We start from the raw sequence: 26915 nt of genomic DNA, 5'->3' as shown, positions 1-26915 counted from the left end.
TGTGATACGCAAGCCCCTTCACCACGGCAAGGTAATGATCACGAAGGGGAATGGGCGCATGTTCATGCCTTTTCTTTTGTTGTTGCAGCTGCCCGCAGTGCAGCCAGAAAAATTAGGCAGTCATGTACACGCACCCGAAAAATTATTACAGCGGCCGCTGCTAGCAGCGGCCTAAAAAATTCAGCAATCCGCCTGGAGTCCCGGACCCTGTTGGTGGTGGCGGAGAAGGTAGTGAAGCGGCCTGCAGGCAGACATGCTGTGTGGAGGGACTGGGAGCGACTTAGTCTTCTTGGGGCAGGCCAGGCAGCCAGTCACACGGCGTGCAGGCAGAGATGCTGTATGTGCGGGGACTGACTTAGTCTTGGGGCGGGCAGCAGCCCTCCGGGATCCATGCCTCATTCATTTTTATAAAGGTGAGGTACTTAACACTTTTGTGACTTAGGCGACTTCTCTTCTCTGTGACAATGCCTCCAGCTGCGCTGAAGGTCCTTTCTGAGAGGACGCTTGCGGCAGGGCAGGAGAGAAGTTGGATGGCAAATTGGGACAGCTCTGGCCACAGGTCAAGCCTGCGCACCCAGTAGTTCAAGGGTTCCTCATCGCTGTTCACAGCAGTGTCTACATCCACACTTAAGGCCAGGTAGTCGGCTACCTGCCGTTCCAGGCGTTGGTGGAGGGTGGATCCGGAAGGGCTACGGCGAGGCGTTGGACTAAAGAACGTCCGCATGTCCGACATCACCATGAGATCGCTGGAGCGTCCTGTCTTTGACTGCGTGGACACGGGAGGAGGATTAGTGGCAGTGGTACCTTGCTGGCGTTGTGCCGTCACATCACCCTTAAAGGCATTGTAAAGCATAGTTGACAGCTGGTTCTGCATGTGCTGCATCCTTTCCACCTTCCGGTGAGTTGGTAACAGGTCCGCCACTTTGTGCCTGTACCGAGGGTCTAGTAGTGTGGCCACCCAGTACAGCTCATTCCCCTTGAGGTTTTTTATACGGGGGTCCCTCAACAGGCAGGACAGCATAAAAGACGACATCTGCACAAAGTCGGATCCAGTACCCTCCATCTCCTCTTGCTCTTCCTCAGTGACGTCAGGTAAGTCAACCTCCTCCCCCCAGCCGCGAACAATACCACGGGAAGGTTGCGCAGCACAAGCCCCCTGCGACGCCTGCTGCGGTTGTTCTCCTGCCGCTGTCCCCTCCTCCTCCTCCTCCTCCCCCAAAGAAACACCTTGCTCATCATCCTCTGAGTCTGACTCATCTTCTGCACATGACCTCTCTTCTTCCTCCTCCTCCCCCCTCTGTGCTGCCGCAGGTGTTGAGGAAACAGCTGGGTCTGATGAAAATTGGTCCCATGCCTGTTCCTGCCGTAACGGTTCCTGGTCACGCTCATTCGCAGCTTCATCCGCCACTCTACGCACAGCACGCTCCAAGAAGTACGCGTAGGGAATTAAGTCGCTGATGGTGCCCTCACTGCGGCTCACCAGGTTGGTCACCTCCTCAAACGGCCGCATGAGCCTGCATGCATTTTTCATCATTGTCCAGTTGTCGGGCCAGAACATCCCCATCTTCCCAGACTGTTTCGTTCTACTCCAGTTGTAGAGGTACTGGGTGACGGCTTTCTTCTGTTCTAGCAGGCGGGAGAACATGAGGAGGGTCGAGTTCCAGCGAGTGGGGCTATCGCAAATGAGGCGTCTCACCGGCATGTTGTTTTTACGCTGAATTTCTGCAAATCGTGCCATGGCTGTGTAAGAGCGCCTCAAATGCCCACAGAACTTCCTGGCCTGCTTCAGGACATCCGCTAAGCCAGGGTACTTTGCCACAAATCTTTGAACCACCAGATTCATGACATGTGCCATGCAGGGTATGTGTGTCAGCTTCCCCATATGCAAAGCGGCAAGCAGATTGCTGCCGTTGTCGCACACCACGTTGCCTATCTCCAGGTGGTGCGGGGTCAGCCACTCATCCACCTGTTTCTTAAGAGCAGCCAGGAGAGCTGCTCCAGTGTGACTCTCCGCTTTGAGACAAGCCATGTCTAAGATGGCGTGACACCGTCGTACCTGGCATGCAGCATAGGCCCTGCGGAGCTGGGGCTGTGTAGCTGGAGAGGAGAACTGCCACTCAGCCAAGGAGGAGGAGGAGGACAGCGAAGAGCATGTAGCAGGAGGAGAGGAGGTGGCAGGAGGCCTGCCTGCAAGCCGTGGAGGTGTCACAATTTGGTCCGCCGCTTTCTGCTTGCCATCGTTCACCACCAGGTTCACCCAATGGGCTGTGTAGGTAATGTAGCGGCCCTGCCCGTGCTTGGCAGACCAGGCATCCGTGGTCAGGTGTACCCTTGACCCAACGCTCTTCGCAAGAGATGACACCACTTGCCTCTCAACTTCACGGTGCAGTTGGGGTATGGCCTTTCTGGAAAAATAAGTGCGGCCTGGCATCTTCCACTGCGGTGTTCCGATGGCCACAAATTTACGGAAGGCCTCAGAGTCCACCAGCCGGTATGGTAACAGCTGGCGAGCTAACAGTTCCGCCACGCCAGCTGTCAGACGCCGGGCAAGGGGGTGACTGGCCAAAAGTGGCTTCTTCCGCTCAAACATTTCCTTCACGGACACCTGACTGCTGCTGTGGGCAGAGGAGCAGGAACCGCTCAAGGGCAGAGGCGGAGTGGAGGAGGGTGCCTGTGAAGGTGCAAGGGAGAGAGCGGCATAAGCAGATGATGCACCTGAAGGAGGAAGAGGAGAAGGAGGGTGACTTTGCTTTTGTGTGCTGCTGCTGCTTTTGCTCAGGTGGCCATCCCATTGCTGTTTGTGCCTTTTCTGCAGGTGCCTTCGTAAGGCACTTGTCCCTACGTGAGTGTTGGCCTTTCCACGGCTCAATTTTTGTTGGCAGAGCGAACAGATGGCTTTGGTCCGATCTGAGGCACACACATTAAAAAATTTCCACACCGCTGAGCCACCCTGGGATGTGGGCACCTCAGCAGCTGATGCTGAAGGGCAAGTTGGCTGGCTGTACATAGGTGGCGAATCTGGCGATACATGGTGCCGGACTCTGCCACCAGCTGTTTCTGACGAAGAGCTGCCCCAGCTTCTTTCAGCAACTTCTATCCTCCTACTACTCTCTGACTCCCCCTCTGAACTGTCCCCCTCTTCATCTCCTCTATTGGGAACATACAGAGGATCCCTATCATCGTCATCATCGTAATCATCCTGCCCAGCTTCGCTTGCCTCAGAAAAATCCAAATGTGTAGGTCCTTCATCCTCCTTACACGTTACATCCATAGTGTTGTCGCGTAACGCAGACATATGAGCTGGTGAAAATTCATCTGGCTGTAACAATGGCTGTGCATCAGTGATTTCACCACCACTAAATAATTCTTGCGAAGTGTCAAATGCAGCGGAAGTGGTGCTAGTAGTAGCGCTGGTGGCTGAGCAAGATGAGGTGTTCTGTGTCGCTAAATACTCAACCACGTCCTGACAATCTTGGGAGGTGATGGGACGTGCCTTCTTCCGAGCACTGTACTGTGGGCCAGGTCCACACGAAATTACATTTACACGACCTCGTGCAGACCTGCCGGGTGGCCTTCCTCTGCCTCTGCCACTACCTCTTCCTCTTCCTCTACCTGTTTTGTCCATATCGGGTATGCACGGAGTGGTATATCACACTGCGTGCACTCACGTAGGTAGGTGGGTTCACTTAACTGCACAGGTATGCGCACTGATGCGGTGGGTTCACTGAACAGTACAGGTATACAGTGGCGGGTTCACTGAACACAACAGGTATGCAGTGGTGTGTTCACTAAACAGGTATACAGTGGCAGGTCCACTGAACAGAACAGGTATACAGTGGCAGGTCCACTGAACAGAACAGGTATACAGTGGCGGGTCCACTGAACAGAACAGGTATACAGTGGCGGGTTCACAGAACAGGTATGCAGTGGCAGGTTCACTGAACACAACAGGTATGCAGTGGCGTGTTCACTAAACAGGTATACAGTGGCAGGTCCACTGAACAGAACAGGTATACAGTGGCGGGTTCACAGAACAGGTATACAGTGGCGGGTCCACTGAACAGAACAGGTATACAGTGGCGGGTTCACAGAACAGGTATGCAGTGGCAGGTTCACTGAACACAACAGGTATGCAGTGGCGTGTTCACTAAACAGGTATACAGTGGCAGGTCCACTGAACAGAACAGGTATACAGTGGCGGGTTCACAGAACAGGTATACAGTGGCGGGTCCACTGAACAGAACAGGTATACAGTGGCGGGTTCACAGAACAGGTATACAGTGGCGGGTCCACTGAACAGAACAGGTATACAGTGGCGGGTTCACAGAACAGGTATACAGTGGCGGGTCCACTGAACAGAACAGGTATACAGTGGCGGGTTCACAGAACAGGTATACAGTGGCAGGATCACTGAACAGGTATGCAGTGGCAGGATCACAGTACAGGTATGCAGTGGGCTGAGGGCTCACTGAACAGAACAGGTATGCTGTGGCAGGATCACTGAACAGCTATGCAGTGGCAGGATCACAGTACAGGTATGCAGTGGGCTGAGGGCTCACTGAACAGAACAGGTATGCTGTGGCAGGATCACTGAACAGGTATGCAGTGGCAGGATCACAGTACAGGTATGCAGTGGGCTGAGGGCTCACTGAACAGAACAGGTATGCTGTGGCAGGATCACTGAACAGGTATGCAGTGGCAGGATCACAGTACAGGTATGCAGTGGGCTGGGGGCTCACTGAACAGAACAGGTATGCTGTGGCAGGATCACTGAACAGCTATGCAGTGGCAGGATCACAGTACAGGTATGCAGTGGGCTGAGGGCTCACTGAACAGAACAGGTATGCTGTGGCAGGATCACTGAACAGGTATGCAGTGGCAGGATCACAGTACAGGTATGCAGTGGGCTGAGGGCTCACTGAACAGAACAGGTATGCTGTGGCAGGATCACTGAACAGCTATGCAGTGGCAGGATCACAGTACAGGTATGCAGTGGCAGTATCACAGTACAGGTATGCAGTGGGCTGAGGGCTCACTGAACAGAACAGGTATGCTGTGGCAGGATCACAGTACAGGTATGCAGTGGGCTGGGGGCTCACTGAACAGAACAGGTATGCTGTGGCAGGATCACTGAACAGCTATGCAGTGGCAGGATCACAGTACAGGTATGCAGTGGGCTGAGGGCTCACTGAACAGAACAGGTATGCTGTGGCAGGATCACTGAACAGGTATGCAGTGGCAGGATCACAGTACAGGTATGCAGTGGGCTGAGGGCTCACTGAACATAACAGGTATGCTGTGGCAGGATCACTGAACAGCTATGCAGTGGCAGGATCACAGTACAGGTATGCAGTGGGCTGAGGGCTCACTGAACAGAACAGGTATGCTGTGGCAGGATCACTGAACAGGTATGCAGTGGCAGTATCACAGTACAGGTATGCAGTGGGCTGAGGGCTCACTGAACAGAACAGGTATGCTGTGGCAGGATCACTGAACAGGTATGCAGTGGCAGGATCACAGTACAGGTATGCAGTGGGCTGAGGGCTCACTGAACAGAACAGGTATGCTGTGGCAGGATCACTGAACAGCTATGCAGTGGCAGGATCACAGTACAGGTATGCAGTGGGCTGAGGGCTCACTGAACAGAACAGGTATGCTGTGGCAGGATCACTGAACAGGTATGCAGTGGCAGGATCACAGTACAGGTATGCAGTGGGCTGAGGGCTCACTGAACAGAACAGGTATGCAGTGGCAGGATCACTGAACAGGTATGCAGTGGCAGGATCACAGTACAGGTATGCAGTGGGCTGGGGGCTCACTGAACAGAACAGGTATGCTGTGGCAGGATCACTGAACAGCTATGCAGTGGCAGGATCACAGTACAGGTATGCAGTGGGCTGAGGGCTCACTGAACAGAACAGGTATGCTGTGGCAGGATCACTGAACAGGTATGCAGTGGCAGGATCACAGTACAGGTATGCAGTGGGCTGAGGGCTCACTGAACAGAACAGGTATGCTGTGGCAGGATCACTGAACAGCTATGCAGTGGCAGGATCACAGTACAGGTATGCAGTGGCAGTATCACAGTACAGGTATGCAGTGGGCTGAGGGCTCACTGAACAGAACAGGTATGCTGTGGCAGGATCACTGAACAGGTATGCAGTGGCAGGATCACAGTACAGGTATGCAGTGGGCTGGGGGCTCACTGAACAGAACAGGTATGCTGTGGCAGGATCACTGAACAGCTATGCAGTGGCAGTATCACAGTACAGGTATGCAGTGGGCTGAGGGCTCACTGAACAGAACAGGTATGCTGTGGCAGGATCACTGAACAGGTATGCAGTGGCAGGATCACAGTACAGGTATGCAGTGGGCTGAGGGCTCACTGAACAGAACAGGTATGCTGTGGCAGGATCACTGAACAGCTATGCAGTGGCAGGATCACAGTACAGGTATGCAGTGGGCTGAGGGCTCACTGAACAGAACAGGTATGCTGTGGCAGGATCACTGAACAGCTATGCAGTGGCAGGATCACAGTACAGGTATGCAGTGGGCTGAGGGCTCACTGAATAGAACAGGTATGCTGTGGCAGGATCACTGAACAGCTATGCAGTGGCAGGATCACAGTACAGGTATGCAGTGGGCTGAGGGCTCACTGAACAGAACAGGTATGCAGCCAGGAAGAAGTTAAGCCTAACTAATCTTTCCCTGAGAGACAGTCTGCAGCAGCTCGCCCTACTCTGACTAATGCAGGCACACGAGTGGCCGTAATGGCCGCCGCTGCCTGCCTTATATAAGGGGGGGTGGGGCTCCAGGGGCTAGTGTAGCCTAATTGGCTACACTGGGCCTGCTGACTGTGATGTAGAGGGTCAAAGTTGACCCTCAGGTGCATTATGGGGCGAACCGAACTTCTTCCGCAAAAGGTTCGCGTGCGGTACCCGCACGCGAACCACCTAAGTTCGCGCGAACCCCGTTCGCCGGCGAACCGTTCGGCCCAACTCTATCCCTGATGACACCACACCCCCACTATGTTCGCGATCCAGCCGTGGCCCCATCTTCTCAGGACGTGCGTCACCATCTGGCGCCTGCTCAGACTGTCGGTAAGCTGCCACGGCTTGCATCTGTCATAGAGGGGGACGGAGAGCCGGGAGCAAAGCGGGGGAAAGCGGAAAACCAGTATTTTGAAAATGTGCATGGTATGATTACCATGTACATTAAAACTGTGGTATACCGTCATACCGGTATACCGCAGCAACCCTATTAGCAACCAAGGATGCTATCTGTAGGGAATTGGAAAATCAACTAGAAGAGAAGAGTAATTGGCGTATCTCTACATGGAATTAGCAATTAATATATCAAAATTTGTCAGAAGGAGATACCTCCAAACAGTAATGCAAAACCAACAAAATTTTCTTTTGAGGTATTTGTCCCTCTCATGACCCTTCAAAAAATAATAATCTATCACCACATAAATTATAAAAATTTCAAAATTGTATTCATTAATAAAAAACGAAATCATAGCCCATCAATAGTCCCCATAGATGAACCCGAAAACCACCACCCACTTAAAGAGGAACTCCAGTGAAAATAATTTAATATAAAAAGGTGCTTAATTTTTACAATAATTATGTATACATGATTTAGTCAGTTTGCTCATTGTAAAATCTTTCCTCTCCCAGATTCACATTCTGACATGTATTACATGGTGACATTGTTACTGTGGGCAGATTATGTAGCTGTTCTGGCTTTAACAGACAGCTATAAACAGCCATTTCCTGTGTGTGTCATTGTTACATTGTGGCAGTTTGCCCAGAGTACCGTACGGTACCAGAGCCTCTTGTGGGATGGGTTTCAGCACAAAATCAGTCATACAGCGCCCCCTGATGGTCTGTTTGTGAAAATCATTATATTTTTCATGTAAAAGTGGGTATCAGCTACTGATTGGGATAAAGTTCAATTCTTGGTCGGAGTTTCTCTTTAAAAACCTATTCCCATCATGTTGGCTATGGGAGCCCCAAAGTGCAAGGTCAGCCCCACTGCTCTGCCTGTAGCCTGTCTAATGTTATGCTGGGCATCCCCAGGCAAAACAAGAGTCCAGAAAAAATGAGGCATCTTCATGTGTTAGTGAAGCAGAACATTTGTTGGATTATATGGTTCACTGATGTTATTATATCATAAAGCAGAAAGCAGTGAGCACATGAAATTGTTAGTATAGCGGAGTTGCAAAGTTCATCAGAAACATTAGGCCTGATTCACAAAGCGGTGATAACTCAGTTATAACGCCTAAAAGACTTTAGGCGTGATAACCTCTGCACTAGCAGAGGTATCACCGCTTTGTGCTGCTCTTCGCGCGAAGCTCCTGCGCAAAGTCCCATAGGGCTCAATGGGCGCTGCGCGTGCACCGCATGCTAGGCGTTGCGTGCGAGTTACTTCTGATCACGCCTAAACTAAGTTTAGGCATGATCAAGGGCTTTTCACAGGCGTGCAAAGTGTTTGCACCACTTTGTGAATCAGGCCCTTTGTGTCCCAGAGTCAGAAGCAACAGAAATTCCTTCAGTATAGGGTCATATATAATCATGAATCCATTTTCTTAGCAGTCAATATAAAGGGCCAATCGCAGCCAAGACATCACAGGATCATTAAACTTCTGCACTCAAGAAAGCAAAAGGCCAAATCGCAGCCACGGATCCTTCAATACATATTGTGCTTCGTTATGGAAGGTTGATTGATTATATTGTAATCATGATTACTATTATAGAACAGTCCCACCCATGTTTGAGGAGCTCCTGATTTGTTAGTAGATCAATGAGCATCCGGCATTATGTAGTCCTCGGATGGATAGAAGAAAACCTCTGCTGGGCTATGCTGTGGGAACAGCATATGGATACCAGGTTTGCAGTGCTAGGGGCAATCCGGCGAGGTGCCTCCCGCTGACTAGTTTCGCTGTGTAACCGGCATCATCAGAGCAATTGTCTTAAAACTACTGTATAAATACAGTATTTTTACAGTAACCTCCAGGACAGGTCCACCATGAGACAAGATAGGCTTCTCCCAGGAACAGGAAACGTCCAACTAGAGCACTCTATAAATTTTAAACTGACCCCTCCAACACCAGTTGACGTTTCCTGTTCCAGGAAAAAGTACTCTATGTCGCTCGCCGGTCCGTCTAGCCAGGTGTACTGGGGACCTTGGTTGGCAACGCATGGGGGGACCTGCCTGGAGAGGATGGAGGGTCCTGTAGGAGAAGAGCGGTTATCTACCTTCTCCAGAAGCGTCTTGGCTGCCCGGGTGGTGGTAGTTCCGAGGACGTGAGCGGCGTCCATGATTCCCTCATGGCGGAGGCTGTTGCGCGCCGGAAGTGACGAGAGGGATCCTGGGCCTCCGGAGGGTTGGCGGAGGTTTTGCCCTCAATGGCGGCGCTCGTGAGCGTACTTCCACCCTTACGTGATGTCACTTCCGGAAGCGTAGGTGAAGAGATGCCGGAAACCTGCATTGCTCGGCATTTCGTTTTGCGAGCGGAGCAGGATGGACGCTAAGCAGGAGCCGGGAAAGGTAAGGTGGCAGAAGGCTTGGGGACCTTTACGGTATGAGCCGAACGCCTTGCACCGCATCTATGCTGAGGTCTGACTTTATTAGTTTGATGTCTAAGACAAATGGCAAAAGTTTGTGGCTGCTTGGCGTCTGATCTGAGGTCTCTACATAGACTGTATATATCTTATATTATTACGTATGTATGAGGTCTGTATATGTATGTATATATATGTATATATGTATATATATATATATGTATATGTATATAAGTACAGAGGGGCTGCAGCACACAACAGGAAAACAGTGACAGGGGCTCTTGGTTACGCTTTAACGCGCTTAAGCTCACCAACTGCGCCAAAGTGTCCCCAATCTGGTGAGTCCTACTCTACCATGCAAAATGCCAGTTTTTATAAGCAGTCTAGTGGGAACTAAACCAAAAACCCTAAAATGTCAACTAGATGGGAAAAAAGGAAATTAAAAACACCTCACCCTTCACCTAGCTACCAAACGAACTCTCTTAACATGTGCAAAGCACTCATTTATATACTTAACTGTGCTAGAGGTGGGCGTGGTCATGCAGGCTCACAGGGGAAAATTATAAATAAATTACCAAGGGGTGAGCAGCACAAACCAAATTTTTTAATGCAATTCTATGCAAAGCATGCACGCAGCGCTGGAGGTCCCCAGACTCCATAAGAAATATATAAGTACAGAGGGGCTGCAGCACACAACAGGAAAACAGTGACAGGGGCTCTTGGTTACGCTTTAACGCGCTTAAGCTCACCAACTGCGCCAAAGTGAGCCCAATCTGGTGAGTCCTACTCTACCATGCAAAATGCCAGTTTTTATAAGCAGTCTAGTGGGAACTAAACCAAAAACCCTAAAATGTCAACTAGATGGGAAAAAAAGGAAATTAAAAACACCTCACCCTTCACCTAGCTACCAAACGAACTCTCTTAACATGTGTATGTATGTATGTATGTGTGTGTGTGTGTGTGTGTGTGTGTGTGTGTGTGTGTGTGTGTGTGTGTGTGTGTATATATATGTATATGTATGTGTATATATATGTATATGTATGTGTATATATATGTATGTGTATATATATGTATATATTTATTATAGGTGCATCTGATTCAGTTAGCATGCCAATATATGCTGGATATAGGGAATCTTTGTGACTTGTGTGTGTTTATATGGATTACCCTTAAATATGTAGTTTAATTTCTGTTTCCTTACATATTTACCCAGTGAAAGCTCGTTTAATGTCTTTTGTATATGCTGATGTTTATATACAAATGCCTTTTTTCCTGTCTGGTGTAGGGAGTCTTTTTATGCTCACATTCTGACATTTGTTCACGAAGGTGTTCTTTATAATAACTTTGACAGGTGACACTTTTTTGTTTATTATGTTTTATTACAGGGCACAGAGTCTACTGACCCTTCAAGGCCTAGGAGGCGTTGCCCGCTCTGTGACACAAAACTTGCCCATACCTATACTAAGCAGTTTTGCCAACCCTGTTTTGTAAAGTTGATTCAGGAACAATCAGGGGGATTAAAAGAAGAGATTATGTCAGCTGTTAAACAGGCGATGTCAGATACAATTAAATCCCTAAGAGAAGTTTTTTCTGCTGCCATGACCCCAGCTACAGATACTGCTAATGCTGGTACTAGTGCGGCGGCACTGGCAACTCCTGTATCTAATAGTGATGTTACACAACCCGAACAACCTACAAAGAAGAAGAGTAAAAGAAAATCCTCCACTAAAAGCCCTATTATTTCTTCCTCTGAGGAGGAAATGGAAGGAGAAGAGGAGGATAACGATGAATCAGATGCATCTTCAGTTAAGAGTATGGAGAGTCAGTCAGAGATAAGAAAGGTTTCTATGTTCAGGTTTCCTGCTGATGAAACTGACCAACTTATTTTGGCGATTAATAATACTTTGAAGATTGAGACAAAGAAATCTGAGGAAGTATCACTACATGATAAATTGTACCAGGGAATGGAACCGGATGAGCCCCTTACATTTCCTGTACATAAGTCTACAAAGAATACTATTCTTAGTCAATGGAAATACCCAGATAGAAAGTTATTCATGTCTAAGGGGTTTATTAAGAGGTTTCCATTTGCAGAAACAGATGCCAAGATATGGGATCGGTGTCCTAGGCTTGACGCAGCATTTCTCAAGTTAATAAAGATAATGAATTCGCTTTTGAGGACCTTGGATATCTTAAGGATCCACAGGATCGCTAGCTGCACAGCACCGGTAGTACCCGCCCTAGAAGTTAGACGCCACACCACATGGACGCGTGAGTCCCGGCGTACGCCGGTTGGCAGATCTGCCTAGTCGGTTATGCGGATGGCAACACTAGCCACGCATCCAAAGAGGGGTGTTTGAGGCATACCTTCCGCTTGCTATATGCTTTGCTGTTTCGCTGGATTGCTACAACTGCTTACACGCTGCATGGAGACATTGCTATGGTCACTTGTTTACTGCATTGAGCTTTATTATATGCCATCAAAGGGGACCCTGAAGACAATATAAATTGCTACGGACATTAGGAGTGCACTCCTTTTAGCTTAGGGTCATAGCTCAGATATGCTTACAGCCACTATGGTTTTAATGGGAGGGTTATAGGGATTTTTTCATCTGTGTGTAATATAATAAAGTGTTTTTTTATGATATAGAGGCTCCCTAAGTTTATATAATTTTTCAAGTAACTAATTATTAGGTGAGACTCTGGATGTAAAGTAGGTTGATATCCCACTATAGTAATATATACAGCAATATCTACTTATTTGGATGTAAAATTAGCAAGTGACCCCCTTATCATCCAGTTTTTTAGATCCATAGAAAGGAGACCTATAATAAATAGGAAGGTTCCTAGTTGGGATCTGTCTTTAGTATTAAGGATCTTGAAGGGAGACCAGTTTGAACCAATATCAGAAATTCCATTGAGACAATTAACAATGAAGGTTATTTTCCTAGTAGCAATTACTTCAGCCAGGAGAGTGAGCGAACTGGAGGCCTTATGTTGTGATGAACCCTTTTGTCTTATGTTTAATGATAGGGTGATATTAAAGACATGTGAAGAGTTCCTTCCTAAAGTAGCTACGAAGTTTCATAGATCACAAGAGATTGTGTTACCCTCCTTCAATGAAGAACCAACCTTGGATGTCAGAAGGTGTCTTATAGCTTATTTGGATAGAGTAGCAGACTTTAGGAAATCAAGAGCTCTATTTATCAATTCCTCAGGAGCTACTAAGGGAATGAGGATGTCAAAAAGAACAATAAGCAAATGGATAAGACTGTGTATAGAGGAAGCCTATAGGTTGACAGGATCTACTTTATTAGGTGCAGTTAGGGCTCATTCAACTAGGGCAGCTGCCACATCATGGGCCTACAGAGCGGGTGCTACGCCAGAAGAAATTTGTAGAGCCGCTACGTGGACAAGTATGAGCACCTTCTCAAGACATTACAGGGTGAATCTGATGACTGCAAGACAACAATCCTTTGGGAGAACAGTTCTGCAGGCAGTCGGCCCACCCTAAAATTGGTAAGATTTCTTGCTCATCTTCTCATGGTGGACCTGTCCTGGAGGTTACTGGAAAAACCAGTGTTAGTTACCGGGTAACATCCTTTTTAGTAACCTCCAGGACAGGTCCGTAACCCACCCGGATAACGGGATATATGTATATAGATTAATAATATGATGACGACTCTTTACGGTTAACAGTTCTTATGGTTGACTGGTGTTGGAGGGGTCAGTTTAAAATTTATAGAGTGCTCTAGTTGGACGTTTCCTGTTCCTGGGAGGAGCCTATGTCGTCTCATGGTGGACCTGTCCTGGAGGTTACTAAAAAGGATGTTACCAGGTAACTAACACTGGTATCAGGCTGCGCTGTTGCGGCTGCGCACATCCACCCGGGGGAGGTTTGCCCATCCGGTGAACGTCACCACACTTTGGCAACGCCGTGCAGGAAACAAAAAGTCACCAGATTGGCAGGGCCATTTCGGCAGGAGCGTCCATCCATCATGAGAAGTATTTATCCCATCTGGGCGGTTCTGTGTGAGGGGGAGGGGGGGTTGTCAAGGGTGGGACTTGAACTGCTGGACTGGAAGTTGTGTTTTCAAGTGAAATGCACTTAATGGCTGTCCCTAGCACCACTCATTGTGCAACTTTTGACCTCAGAAGAAGCTAGGCGTCACCCTGTGAAATGGTGTTAGGCCTTCACCCACTGTCACCCCCTCAGCACACACAACCACCCGGATGAGATAGGTACTTTTCATTGTTGCTCATGATTGCTTGTTCCTTCAGGTCATTAGAAGTGCCAGTGCCAGACTTTTCCTCTACTTTGTTTGTTCATTTGGACTGTTCTCTGTTGTCTTGAGCACGTCGCCAGGTCCTGTAGCATATGCAGCATTGTGACACTTGATTAACCAATATGTCCAGTATCCGAGTGCCTACCAGTTCTCTTGTTTACACCCAGTGTTAGGCCCACACTGCACAAGCAGCATGTTTTGTTACCGCAGTGTAATTTAAGAATTAGGCTGGTATTTTCCAAATATTTAAAGCCTCTGCTACAGTGGCTGCAAATAACAATTTTAGGCAGGTAAACACAGCGGCCATTCTAAAAAAAAAAAAACTGTTTGAAAAATATAGACCCGAAATGCTGTTCTAAAAAAAGCCTCTGTGTAAAATACATAGTTTGAGGAATGCTGTGCCACTGCCCGGGTTTATGGACAGTTTTGACACCTTTCTAACAGCACTTGTTGCTGAAAATATGCCCTGAAGGTTTTTGAAGTTCAAAGTTCGCGAACGTTCGGTTTGTGAACATTTGCGGAAACGTTTGTGAATCGTCCCCGAACATTCATTCACGATGTTTGTCCACCATTAGTTGTGAGATGTATGCTGTGTCCATCGCAGTAACAGAAATCAGACGTGGCATAGGCAGCCATGACAATGATGGAACGTCGCATCACATGTTACATCACATCCACTGTGACTGTCCTCCTGTTACTCCAGCTCACATTTACACATTGTCCAGCAAGCTCATGGTGAAGCAGAACTCCTAGGAGTGTGTAAGGGGGCTAAAGAGGACCAAAAAGCCCTCTCACTAAAATGCTATGCAAAACAGAAATGTACCTTCTCAAAACAGAAGATATGTGTAATTATTCAGGTTGGATTGAGCTTTTGAGCTATCCCACAATGCACCACTGCTGAAAATCATCTATTTGTTGTCCCTGAAAGCTGAAACAAGCTGACACATCACTGCATTCCAGCGGTTCTGGAGGTGTGCTTAGCTTTCATGGTCAACAAAGGGACAATTTGCATGTTCAGCAGTGATGAATTGTGGGAGACATCCTACGCTGACACTAACATAAAAAAATCGTAAAAGCCTTCTGTTTTGAGAAGGCAAATTTATGTTCCAGGTCAACTGTGCACCAGCCTAAGAGCTTCTTATGGTAGAACCTGTGTCACATGATGACAAAAAAATAATAAGGTTTTCTTTGAAGAGGAGCTGTCAACAATACTATCTCAGAAAAAAAAAACCAATGCATATATAAGTAGATAAATACTTGCTCTACTTAAGATATGTATTGCACTGTCCACGTTTTGATTGTAGTGATTTTTCTATAGAAAAAAAATCCTTCTTGGGATTCTCCATTTTAACCACTTCACAACTGAGGGGTTTTACCCCTTCAGCATCCGAGCAATTTTCACCTTTCAGCTCCTTCCATTCATTTGCCAATAACTTTATCTCTACTTATCAGAATGAAATGTGTTAAATGTGTTTTTTTTAATCACTAATTAGGCTTACTTTGGGTGGTACATTATGCCAAGAATTTTTTTATTATAAATGTTTTTTAATGGAAAAATAAGAAAAAAATTGGAAAAAAATCCTTATTTTTCAGTTTTCGGCCATTATAATTTTTAAATAATGCATGCTACCGTAATTAAAATCCACGTAATTAATGTGCCCATTTGTACCGGTTATTACACCATTTAAATGATGTCCCTATCACAATGTCTGGTGCCAATATTTTATTAGGAAATAAAGATGCATTTTTTTCAGTTTTGCATCCATCATTAATAAAAAGCCCATAATTTATAAAGTAACAGTATTATACCGTCTTGACATACATATTAAAAAAGTTCAGTCCCTAAGAAAACTATTAATGCATTTTTTATAATTGTAAATTTATTTCATTGTATTTTTTTTACAAAAAAAATAAATGTTGGTAACTATTGGGGAGTGTGGGAGGTAAGGGGTTAATTTAAAATGTAAAAACAGGTCTTTGCATTTAAAAAAAAGTACTTTTAGATGTAGTTTTACTATTTGGCCACAAGATGACCTCAGTCTTTTTTTTGTTATATGTCCTGTAAGCGAAATATGTATGCTTACAGGAAGTGTACTGAAGATGGGAAACTCTTATTTATTAGAATGATTGTGCAGCTTCTCATAAAAGGCACCGATAATTGCTACGGGGACTTAGATCAATGATTAGGAATTGCTTTCTCATTCATTGATCTCCTGGCGGGCAGATGGCAACATGAACGAGCGCACAAATAAGCGGGAGCGCTTTCAGCAGTGGTAGCAGCGGGAGTACGTATATTTACTCCCCTGGGCGGTTAGATGAAGTCTGCAGGGGAGTAGATATACTGTACTGGAGCTGTGAAGTGGTTAACTGTGTCTATCTTGAAGCCAATTCTGATGTCATTTCCTCCCTTACTCTCCTCTGCCTGATTGTGTATGCATTGCCCGCCCTCCTCCCAGTCTTCAGGCACTCCCACCCAGCTCTGCAATAGAAAGTGCATTGTCTCAGCATGAGAAATATTGGCCAATCAGAGAAGAATAGAGGTGTGGCACGGGAAAACAGGAGGGAAAGAGGCTTCAGCCTATCAGACTGCGTTAGTCAAGTCTGAGAGGAAAGTAAAGAAGCAAAAAAAGACAACCCAGCATGCCCTGCAACTTCCTTTGTGTGACAATGTACTAAATAAGAGTCAGGTGAACTGGGGAATGATAATTTATCTACAAGAAAAGTAATAGTGATTTTTAACTTTTGGATTGCCTGGTTCAGAATAAGAATCAGAATCCGCTTTATTTCGCCAAGTACGCCAGATAACGTACCCGGAATTGTATGTGGTGCACATGGCATTGGCAGAGACAGGACAAGCCATAGTCAACATAAGAGTAAATGAGAATATACATGGTACAAACAATAGATACAATACTGTACAATATACAATGCAAGACATACAATATACAGATCCGTGAGTCAATTTAGGGTGTAGGTAGAGGTCTGCGTATGAGTTCATGGTTCAGAGTGGGCAACAGATACATTCTGTGATGCATGATACAGTTCATGGTTCAGAGTGGGCAACAGATACATTCTGTGATTCATGATACAGTTCATGGTTCAGAGTGGGCAACAGATACATTCTGTGATGCATGATACAGTTCATGGTTCAGAGTGGGCAACAGATACATTCTGTGATGCATGATACAGTTCATGGTTCAGAGTGGGCAACAGATACATTCTGTGATGCATGATACAGTTCATGGTTCAGAGTGGGCAACAGATACATTCTGTGATGCATGATACAGTTCATGGTTCAGAGTGGGCAACAGATACATTCTGTGATGCATGATACAGTTCATGGTTCAGAGTGGGCAACAGATACATTCTGTGATGCATGATACAGTTCATGGTTCAGAGTAGGCAACAGATACATTCTGTGATGCATGATACAGTTCATGGTTCAGAGTGGGCAACAGATACATTCTGTGATGCATGATACAGTTCATGGTTCAGAGTGGGCAACAGATACATTCTGTGATGCATGATACAGTTCATGGTTCAGAGTGGGCAACAGATACATTCTGTGATGCATGATACAGTTCATGGTTCAGAGTGGGCAACAGATACATTCTGTGATGCATGATACAGTTCATGGTTCAGAGTGGGCAACAGATACATTCTGTGATGCATGATACAGTTCATGGTTCAGAGTGGGCAACAGATACATTCTGTGATGCATGATACAGTTCATGGTTCAGAATGGGCAGCAGATACAGACCAGGTGGCGGTTGAGGATTTGCTTCCCAAGGGCTAAAGTGTTGCAGCCTGGCAGGAGTTAGAGTTCAGTAGGAGGACTGCCTGGGGAAAGAAAGTGCACTTGCGCCTGCTGGTCCTGGAGGCAATTGCTCTGAACCGGCGACCCAATAGGAGTAGCTCAAAGAAGGGATTGCCTGGATGGGAGGGGTTGAGAGAGATCCTTTTGACCCTCTTCCCCAGTCTGGCGGTGAGGAGGAGATAAAGAGGTGGCAAGGGAAAACCTATGGTCTTTTCCGCAGCATGAATTATTCTCTGGAGTTTGTATTTGTCACTAGCTGTTGCCCCTGCATACCAGACGATGATGGAGGAGCAGAGGATGGATTCTACGGTGGCAGTGTAGAAGCTGATGATACCAAATTTTTTCAGGTGTTGCAAAAAGAATAACCTCTGCTGTGCCTTCTTTTGAATTTTGATAGTGTTCTCCCCCATCTAAGATCGCTAGTAAGAGTTGTGCCCAGGAACCGAGCACTCGGCACCCTGGAGACTGCAGTCTCCCCAATTAGGACTGGGTGGAGGGTGGGGGAGTGTCTCCTGAAGTCTATGATCAGTTCTACAGTCTTTGCCGTGTTGAGGATGAGGTTATTTCCCCTGCACCAGTTGCAGATCCTCTCAGTTTCGCTGCGGTAGGCAAGCTCTCCATTGCCGCTGATAAGGCCGATGATTGTTGTGTCATCCGTGAATTTGATGACCTTAACAGAGTCAGAGGTTGAGGTACAGTTATTGGTGTACAGGGAGAACAGGAGCGGGGCAGTACACACCCTTGCAGAGCTCCCATGTTGTTGGATCTCTCGCTGGAGAAGCAGTTGCCGAGCTTCACCCTCTGCGTTCTGTTTGAGAGGAAGTCCCTGACCCACCTGCAGAGGGAGATGTCAACTCCTAATTGCACGATATTGTCCAGCAGGATGTCTGGACAGATGGTATTGAAAGCGTAACTGAAGTCCAAGAACAGGATCCTAGCGGAAGAGTCAGGCATTTCTAGGTGTTCCGTGATGTATGCTAGGCTCACGTCCTCGACTGACCGGTTTGCCCTGTACGCAAATTGATGAGGATCAAGGACGGTATCTGTGGACTGCTTCAGGGGGGCCCGGATCAGGCGCTCAAAGCCCTTCATAATGGTTGAGGTTAGAGCTACTGGTTAGCATCCTTGTTACTTGTTAACCAGGTAAAAATAAGAATCGATTTTGATTTTACGCCCGACAGTTACACTTTAAAGAGGATAGAAATCCCGGCATTCACAAGCATGTAAAAGGGTGTCACACAGGTACAGAGGAGAGGTTTGTTACAAAGGTGGAGGGGGTTTCCCAAGTTTTGCAGGAGGTCCAGTGATTTCTAGTGACACCCTTTCCCCTCCCCCACTGATCTCCTGTCCAATAGGAGCTGCAGTGTGCAGCAGTTTGGTTCCTTATTAGACAGACGGATGGGAGGAGAGATATGGCTATGCTGGATATCAAGGAGTATATATGGATGTATTTATACAGCTACAGAAGTATTAGTGGTTTGGGGTTTCCATTATGTAAATGGATAATTCCTCTACCTCGCAGCTCCTATAATTTATGTTGTGTAATGTCACAATATCTTTATGTGCACAAATGGGAACAAGATTTTGCACAATGGTAATAAGAATGTGTAAGTGACACCACATTGTTCCACAAACATAACACAGATTTCTTGCTATAAGTACATATAGGTCTGTTGTCACAAGACTTGAGCTAAATCTACACGCAGCGATCCGGCGGCTAGATTAGCGCCGGATCGCCTCTTCCCCATCCCCGCCGCATCCCCGCTCGCCCGCGCGTGCAACGGATTCGATACCCGCTCGTCTCCGCGCCGCACCGCTTATCTTCCGCTCGATTCCCTGCCATTGTCCCCTCGCGGGGAACGAGCAGGGAATCGGTGGTAGCAAAATCCGACCTGTCGGATCTTATCAATCGAGCCGCATCAGCGGCTCGATTGATAACACACATCGGAGCCTCATCTACACGTGTAGATGAGGCTTAACACATTGTGCAGATTGATGAGACAATGGAAGCAATCTACTGTTTGTCAATGTGTGGCCAATGCTTTAGGTGTAGGGAGGTAAATGAGATGCAAATCACTGTACTTGTATGCAAATGTCATGCAAATTGTATGCAGCTAATCACATTTCCCTGGTAATTTATTTAATTGTCCAGATTCCAAGATACAGAAATTTTGCATGCAAAGCAAAGTTATTGTCATGTGATTGGCCGCCTGCAATGAGCACAACCTTCTGCAGTTCTCTGTCAGGCTGATAACTAGCGATGGTCAGTGGCATGCCAATAACTCTGAGATGGTAAAATGATATGCTAATTATATGCTAATGCAAATTATATGCAATTTGCACAGATGCTGCATCTGACCCATTTCCAATCTGCATCATCTTTGCATCAACTTGGAATTCTCAGCAGCTCACTGACCCTCCCTAATGATAATTGTTCCTCCCCTCAGAATTCTCTAACAGGAAGTGATGATGTTTCTCTATTTGCAGGGCGGAGTCCCGGCATCAGGAACCGCTCAGAGACTCGTCTGTCTGTATCCACAGACTGCACAACGAATTATGATGTCACTGGACAAGAGTCTCCTGCTGATATCCTGGTGACCCCAAATATTACCCCAGACTCTCCTTACCTGACTAACCCTGAGGGGCCTCATACCCAGCACAGCTCTCCCCCTACTGATGGGTCTCATTCCTGTTCCACATGTGGGAAATGTTTTGTACAGAAATCACATCTTGTCCTACATGAGAGATTGCACACTGGTGAGAAGCCCTATGCATGTGCTGAGTGTGGGAAATGTTTTGGACAGAAAGCAAACCTTGTCAGACATGAGAAATCTCACACTGGTGAGAAGCCCTATTCATGTGCTGAGTGTGGGAAATATTTGGGGCACAAAGGAAGCCTTGTCATACATGAGAGATCTCACACTGGTGAGAAGCTCTATCCATGTGCTGAGTGTGGGAAATGTTTTGGAGAGAAAGCAAAACTTGTCAAACACGAGAGATCTCACACTGGTGAGAAGCCCTATTCGTGTGCTGAGTGTGGGAAATGTTTTGGGTGGAAAGAACACCTTTTAATACATGAGAGATCCCACACAGGTGAGAAGCCATTTTCATGTGCTGAGTGTGGAAAATGTTTTGGAGAGAAAGCAAACCTTGTCAGACATGAGAAATCTCACACTGGTGAGAAGCCCTATTCATGTGCTGAGTGTGGGAAATGTTTTGGGCAGAAAGCAAAACTTGTCAAACATCAGAGATGTCACACTGGTGAGAAGCCCTATTCATGTGCTGAGTGTGGGAAATGTTTTGGAGTGAAAGGAAACCTTGTCATACATGAGAGATCTCACGCTGGTGAGAAGCCCTATTCATGTGCTGAGTGTGGGAAATGGTTTGGACATAAAGGAAGCCTTGTCAAACATGAGAGATCTCACACTGGTGAGAAGCCCTATTCATGTGCTGTGTGTGGGAAATGTTTTGGACACAAAGGAAACCTTGTCATACATGAGATCTCACACTGGTGAGAAGCCCTATTCATGTGCTGAGTGTGGGAAATGTTTTGGAGAGAAAGGAAGCCTTGTTAGGCATGAGAGATCTCACACTGGTGAGAAGCCCTATTCTTGAGTGTGGGAAACGTTTTGGACATAAAGGAAGCCTTGTCAAACATGAGAGATCTCACACTGGTGAGAAGCCCTATTCATGTGCTGAGTGTGGGAAATGTTTTGGACAGAAAGGAAACTTTGTCATACATGAGAGATCTCACACTGGTGAGAAGCCCTATTAACCCCCTTGGCGTTATGATTCTTTCTGGATTTTAGGGTCTAAAATTGGTGCAATTTTTTTGCACCCTTTCAGACCCTAAAACCTGGAAAAAATCATGCTGCAAGGGAGATCTGCAGCAGTTACAGTAATCGCTCACCTCTCTGGCGCTGCAGTTAGGCCTCCATCCTCCGGGTGGCGCTGCAACTCTAAAGTGAAATTGCCGGCTGTCGTCATGACGACAGCCGGAGATCTCACCAGCAGGAAGCAGAGCCCCGGAGGAGAGGAAGAAGAATGCCAGCCGACGTTCGGGAACCCCGGGAGGTATGTAGAAACGCTCCCGCTGCATGCATTGCTCTGCATTCAGCCTCCGGCGGGTACCCCGACCCTAGCTCGGGATTACCGCTAAGGAGGTTAATGTGCTCAGTGTGGGAAACGTCTTGAGTGTAAATCACTGCTTGTCAGACATTTTGTGTTGAGTGTAGAAAGTGATTTGGCCATAAGTGTTCTTTTCCAGTGTTTCTTTTACTTCTTGCAAAGTGCACATGGCAGCATTCTTACACTGAATCCTGAGGACTCTTTCATGCTGCTCAGTGCATTGGATTGTTGCTGCTCTTTACTGTCTATATAAAACTCCTTCATCTCCTCCAGCAGTTGCATGTATTTGCAGGCGTTTGTAAGCGTTGGTCCCTAACGTACGTCAGGCATCTTACAGGTTGTGGCATTGGCTGGTTGAACGCTCTGCTACCATATATTGTGCATTTGTGGCAATTTTTTTCATTCTAGGTGTTTGTTTTGGCAAATGTCAAACATCCTGCACAGTGTTTGGCTGCAAGCACAACCCCCACCTGTGGACGTCAGGCCCCCATACCACCCGCATGGAGTCTATTTCTGACCGGTTTAGCACACATGCACATTTGTGGCCCGCTGGAGGTCATTTAGCAGGGCTCTGGCAGTATTCCTCCTGTTCCTCCTTGCACAAAGGTGGAGGTAGCAGTCCTGCTGCTGGGTTGTTGCCCCCCCCTACAGCCTCCTCCACATCTCCTGATATACTGGCCTGTCTCCTGGTAGAACCTCCATGCTCTGCACACAATGCTGACAGACACAGCAAACCCTCTTGCCACAGCTCGCATTGATGTGCCATCCTGGATGAGCTGCACTACCTGAGCCACTTGTGTGGCTTATAGACTCCGTCTCATGCTACCACTAGAGTGAAAGCACCTTCAGCATTCAAAAGTGACCAAAACATCAGCCAGAAAGCATAGGAACTGAGAAGTGGTGTGTGGTCACCACCTGCAGAACCACTCCTTTATTGGGGATGTCTGGCTAATTGCCTATAATTTCCACCTGTTGTCTATTCCATTTACACAGTCGTGTGAAATTGTCCATCAGTGTTGCTACCTAAGTGGACAGTATGATTTCATAAAAGTGTGATTGGCTTGGAGTTACGTTGTGTTACCTGTTCCCTTTATTTATTTTTTTGAGCAGTGTACCTCATCTTCCCGTACTGAACAATTATGTTCTCAGCTACCCATCCTCTTTTTCAGAGCTGTGTGTTGTCTGATCCTCTCCAGCTTGGCCCTGCTGTCAGTTTTGGTTTCTTTACAAGCTTAATATTTCTAATGACTCCATTTACAACAGAGGGAATTCCCACAGTGTTTGATCCCATCACATTCCCTTTGCTTTGTGTTCCCATCACTGGAGGGCAGTGACCGGGTGTGCAAGAGGAGTGAATGGGAGGGTGATAGGAGTGAACATTGTTGTCTGAAATGAGTGTAATTATTCATAGTATTATTTATAAAGGAGTGATGATGGAGAATAGGGAGATTCAAGGATCAGCTGCTGAGATAAGTGGCTACATGTTTAACATTTTACACAAGCTCAGCTGCTGCCAGTCCTGATGATCTCTCTGGCTGCTGGGCTGTCTGCCGGTCATTGTCACGCAGGGTGAGCTGAATGACGGCTGACCCTGCTGCACAAATGTGGGGGTGTTATATACTATTCCCCCTCCGAGTCGCAGCAACTCGCAGGGAGACGTAATTCGGGCTCCGGCAGTTGTGCGCGGGGGACTATAGCATTACTGCTGTAGCCACACCAAGCCTGTGCAGATAAGTCCTGCCTCATGAATCACACACATAAACCAAGCATGCAAGGGATTTCCTTGTAGTTTCAAAAGCTAAAAATATTCTGGTCTGCGGCAAAAACTGTTAGCAGTAGAGGATAAGCAGGACAGCCAGGCAACTGGTATTGTTAAAAAGGAAATATTAGGGGGAGAAGCTAAGATGGTGACAGAGTAGGTTGCACACAGCAGAAGCTCCGGGCATACCACCACCAGCGTTACCCATCGTCTGCTGCAGAGTCACTCTCTGGTACCCCAGAGGAAGCGCAGCACACCAGGGACAGTTACCGCCACCATCGACAGCAAGATGGCGCTGGCCTCCCACACTGCACACAATCTCCCCAGCATGGCCTGTGGCTGCAGAGGGAAGAGAGCCCACCGTATCCCGAGCGCCCCCCCAGAGAGGGACAGGATGGTTCCCAGCAGCCTGAGAGCCCTGTACACAGACACACAGGAGCTCAGTCTGGTAAGCAGCTACATGTGGCAGATATCCACCATCTACCTACCCACACTGCAGCTGAGCTCTCTCCCCCTGGGCAATGCAAACAGCCAAATCCCCTACACACAGTACTGATTGGGGAAGTTGAGGGAGAAACAGAGACTGAAGTGACAATAAAAGATATGCATGCTCAGCTAATGTCTGCTATCACTGACACACGCACACAGCAGTCACAGCTATAATCGAAGACATGAAGGTGGATTTGGGCTTCTCAGACAAGATATGCAATAGCTGAGGGGGGTACATCTGAATTGGAAGTGCGGGGATAAGAGCTTGAGGACACGCCCCCCTCTAGCCAGAGACATGCAATCTGTTATACAGCAGTCAGTGGCTAATCACAAGTCTGATGATATAGAGAACTGACTCAGGCGTAACAACTTGTGAGTCATTGGGTTACCGGAGGGCACTGAGGCTACTAAACCTGAACATTTTATTGGCCTGGTTAATACAACAGTTTGGGACTGATCAGTTGTACAAAACTTTTGCAGTTGAAGGAGCGCATAGGGTGCCGCCCACAGCCTGGTGCTCCGCCTCCTGCATTTCTAGTGCAGATTGTAAACAGTAGAGATGGAGATGCTATACTGCTCATGGTGCGCATCAAAGGTGATCTATTGGTGGAAAATACCGGAGGGATGATCTCTCCTGATTGACTTGCAGAGGAAACGGGCCTCTTTCACTGAAATTAAGCAGCGCTTGAAGGGAGGGAATATTCCCCATTCCATGCAGTGCCCGGATAAGCTATGTATTGTAGGAGGTGACCAAACTCTATTTTTTCAAGACTACAAGGAAGTGGTGCACTGGTTAGATAGTAGACCTCCCCGTAGCTGAATATTACTTCTATACTCACCTTTGTGATGTCACTGTGTCTGATTCTGATGTGTAATCCTTATCTATATCGCTTGTATGTTTACTTTACAGATACCTATGCAATTGTTATACTGATGGGGTAGAAAGTGATATACTGGCTAGGCAGTAGGCCTCACCATAACTGAATTTTACCCCTACATTCATCTTTATAATTAATATTAATTACATAATAATGTATAATTAACATCTTTACATTAACCAACTCATTTGTGTTCCAATACCACTTATATGCAGATGACACATCTGTACCTCTCGCTCTCGGCTCCAGACCGTAACTCCCTCCTCACACGTCTTCCTGGCTGCTTGTCTGCTATATCCTCCTTCATGTCCTCTTGCTTCATAACACTTAATATGCGTAAAACAGAACTAATCATTTTCCATCGTCTCTGTCACCACTCTGCCTGAAATAACAATAAATGGTAATAACGCTCCCATAACTTCATTTCCCAAAGCACTATGCTTAGACGTAATATTATTCTCCTCTATCTATTTTATTCCTCACAGTCACTCCCTAACCAGCTCCTGTCATTTCCAACTCAAAAACATATCACACATCCAACCTTCTCTCACTCAAGACACAACTAAAATGACAATACACGCTCTTAAAATATCTTGCCTGTACTATTGTAACGTACTACTTTGTGGACCACCAACTAACAGGCTGGCACTGCTCCAATCTGTGCTGACCTCAACTCATCTCATTCATCTTTCTTCCCGCTCTTCCTCTGCTGCTCCTCTCTGTCAAGCTCGTCATTGGCTACCAATTAACCAGAGGATCCAGATTAAATTCTTATGCCTGGTACACACAATGAGATTTTTTGGCAGATTTACTGCCAGATCAATTATTTCCAGTAAGCGATCAGTGTGTAGCAAGCAGCCAAGGAGGGGAAAAAAAGAGGAAGTGCTATGGCTTGCAGCGTCTCTGCACTCTCAGACACTCCAATGATTCCTCCACAGTCAAGCCAGCACCATCTGAAGTATCAAAAGCTCTTTTATTGATAAAAAGGAAGCATGACAATGATCACAGCGTCAGCAGCACTGTCACGTGACTGTAATGGAGGCAGCTTGAAAAAGGTCTGTTGACCGAAACAGCGCTGCTATGTGACCCTTTTGTGTTTTGGAATTCATTGTACATTTTATTTGTTGTGTTACTTTTGTCACTGTTATTACCAATTCTGTATTTTGTCACGAATTCTGTATTTTGTAAATTGGTGTATTCCATTTGTCTGTTTTAATTTGTACTGCATGTTTGTTTCTATCTTAGTACAGTGCCACAGAATATGTTGGTGCTTTATAAATCGATGAATCCATAAATAATAATAATAATATTTGATTCAGATATGCATCATTTCTGTTTGTACTGCTTGTAAGTTCAGTATCTAGATACCTATGCAGCTGTTATATCTATGACATTTTCTAGAGCAATGTTTATATGAGAGATTACGGTCATTTCTTAACAGTTAGGCTCTACGGCACACACACCCTGCAATGTGCTGAACCCGGAATCGACTTGTCTGCTTGGTCTCCATAAGAGTACTCGGCTAATGCTGATCTCTTCTCATATTATTAATATTTGGGATATAAGCCTCAATGCTTTATTTACAGGTTCTTGTTTAGCGTTGTGGGTTGGGGTTCAAGGTTTAAAGAGACACTGAAGCGAAAAAAAATATATAATTAATTGGTTGTGTACTATGAATAATTACTAGAAGATTAGCAGCAAAGAAAATATTCTCACATTTTTATTTTCAGGTATATAGTGTTTTTTCTAACATTGCATCATTCTATAATATGTGCAGATTACACAACATTCAGCATTCAAAATGATTCATTCAGAGCAGTCTGTGAACTAATGACCTCTCCTCTGGCAGAGAAAAAGAAAATTATTCACTAACACTTGAGATAATAAAAGTCAGAAGACAGCCCTCTCCAGGACTTTGAAGGTCGTAGAGCTTAATGGCTTTTTTTGCATAGAGATAACAACTGGAGTTTCTTAACTCTTCCTGTACTGGAA

The 26915-nt window shown here is 46.4% G+C and overlaps 1 protein-coding gene across 1 annotated transcript in view; it reads left to right on the top strand.

Annotated features, from left to right (window-relative positions):
* LOC137535410 (zinc finger protein 3-like) overlaps window positions 1-26146 on the top strand; it is an 87235-nt gene extending 61089 nt beyond the window's left edge. Inside the window, exon 5 of the mRNA XM_068257246.1 lies at window positions 20157-26146. Coding sequence (XP_068113347.1) covers window positions 20157-21184 — 1028 coding nt within the window. The 3' untranslated portion in view covers window positions 21185-26146. The remainder of the gene's footprint in view (window positions 1-20156) is intronic.
* The last annotated feature ends 769 nt before the right edge of the window (window positions 26147-26915 follow it).

This window comes from Hyperolius riggenbachi, chromosome 10 (assembly GCF_040937935.1).
Source record: "Hyperolius riggenbachi isolate aHypRig1 chromosome 10, aHypRig1.pri, whole genome shotgun sequence".
Lineage (NCBI taxonomy): Eukaryota > Metazoa > Chordata > Amphibia > Anura > Hyperoliidae > Hyperolius > Hyperolius riggenbachi.
This window is presented reverse-complemented; position numbering and strand designations above follow the sequence as displayed.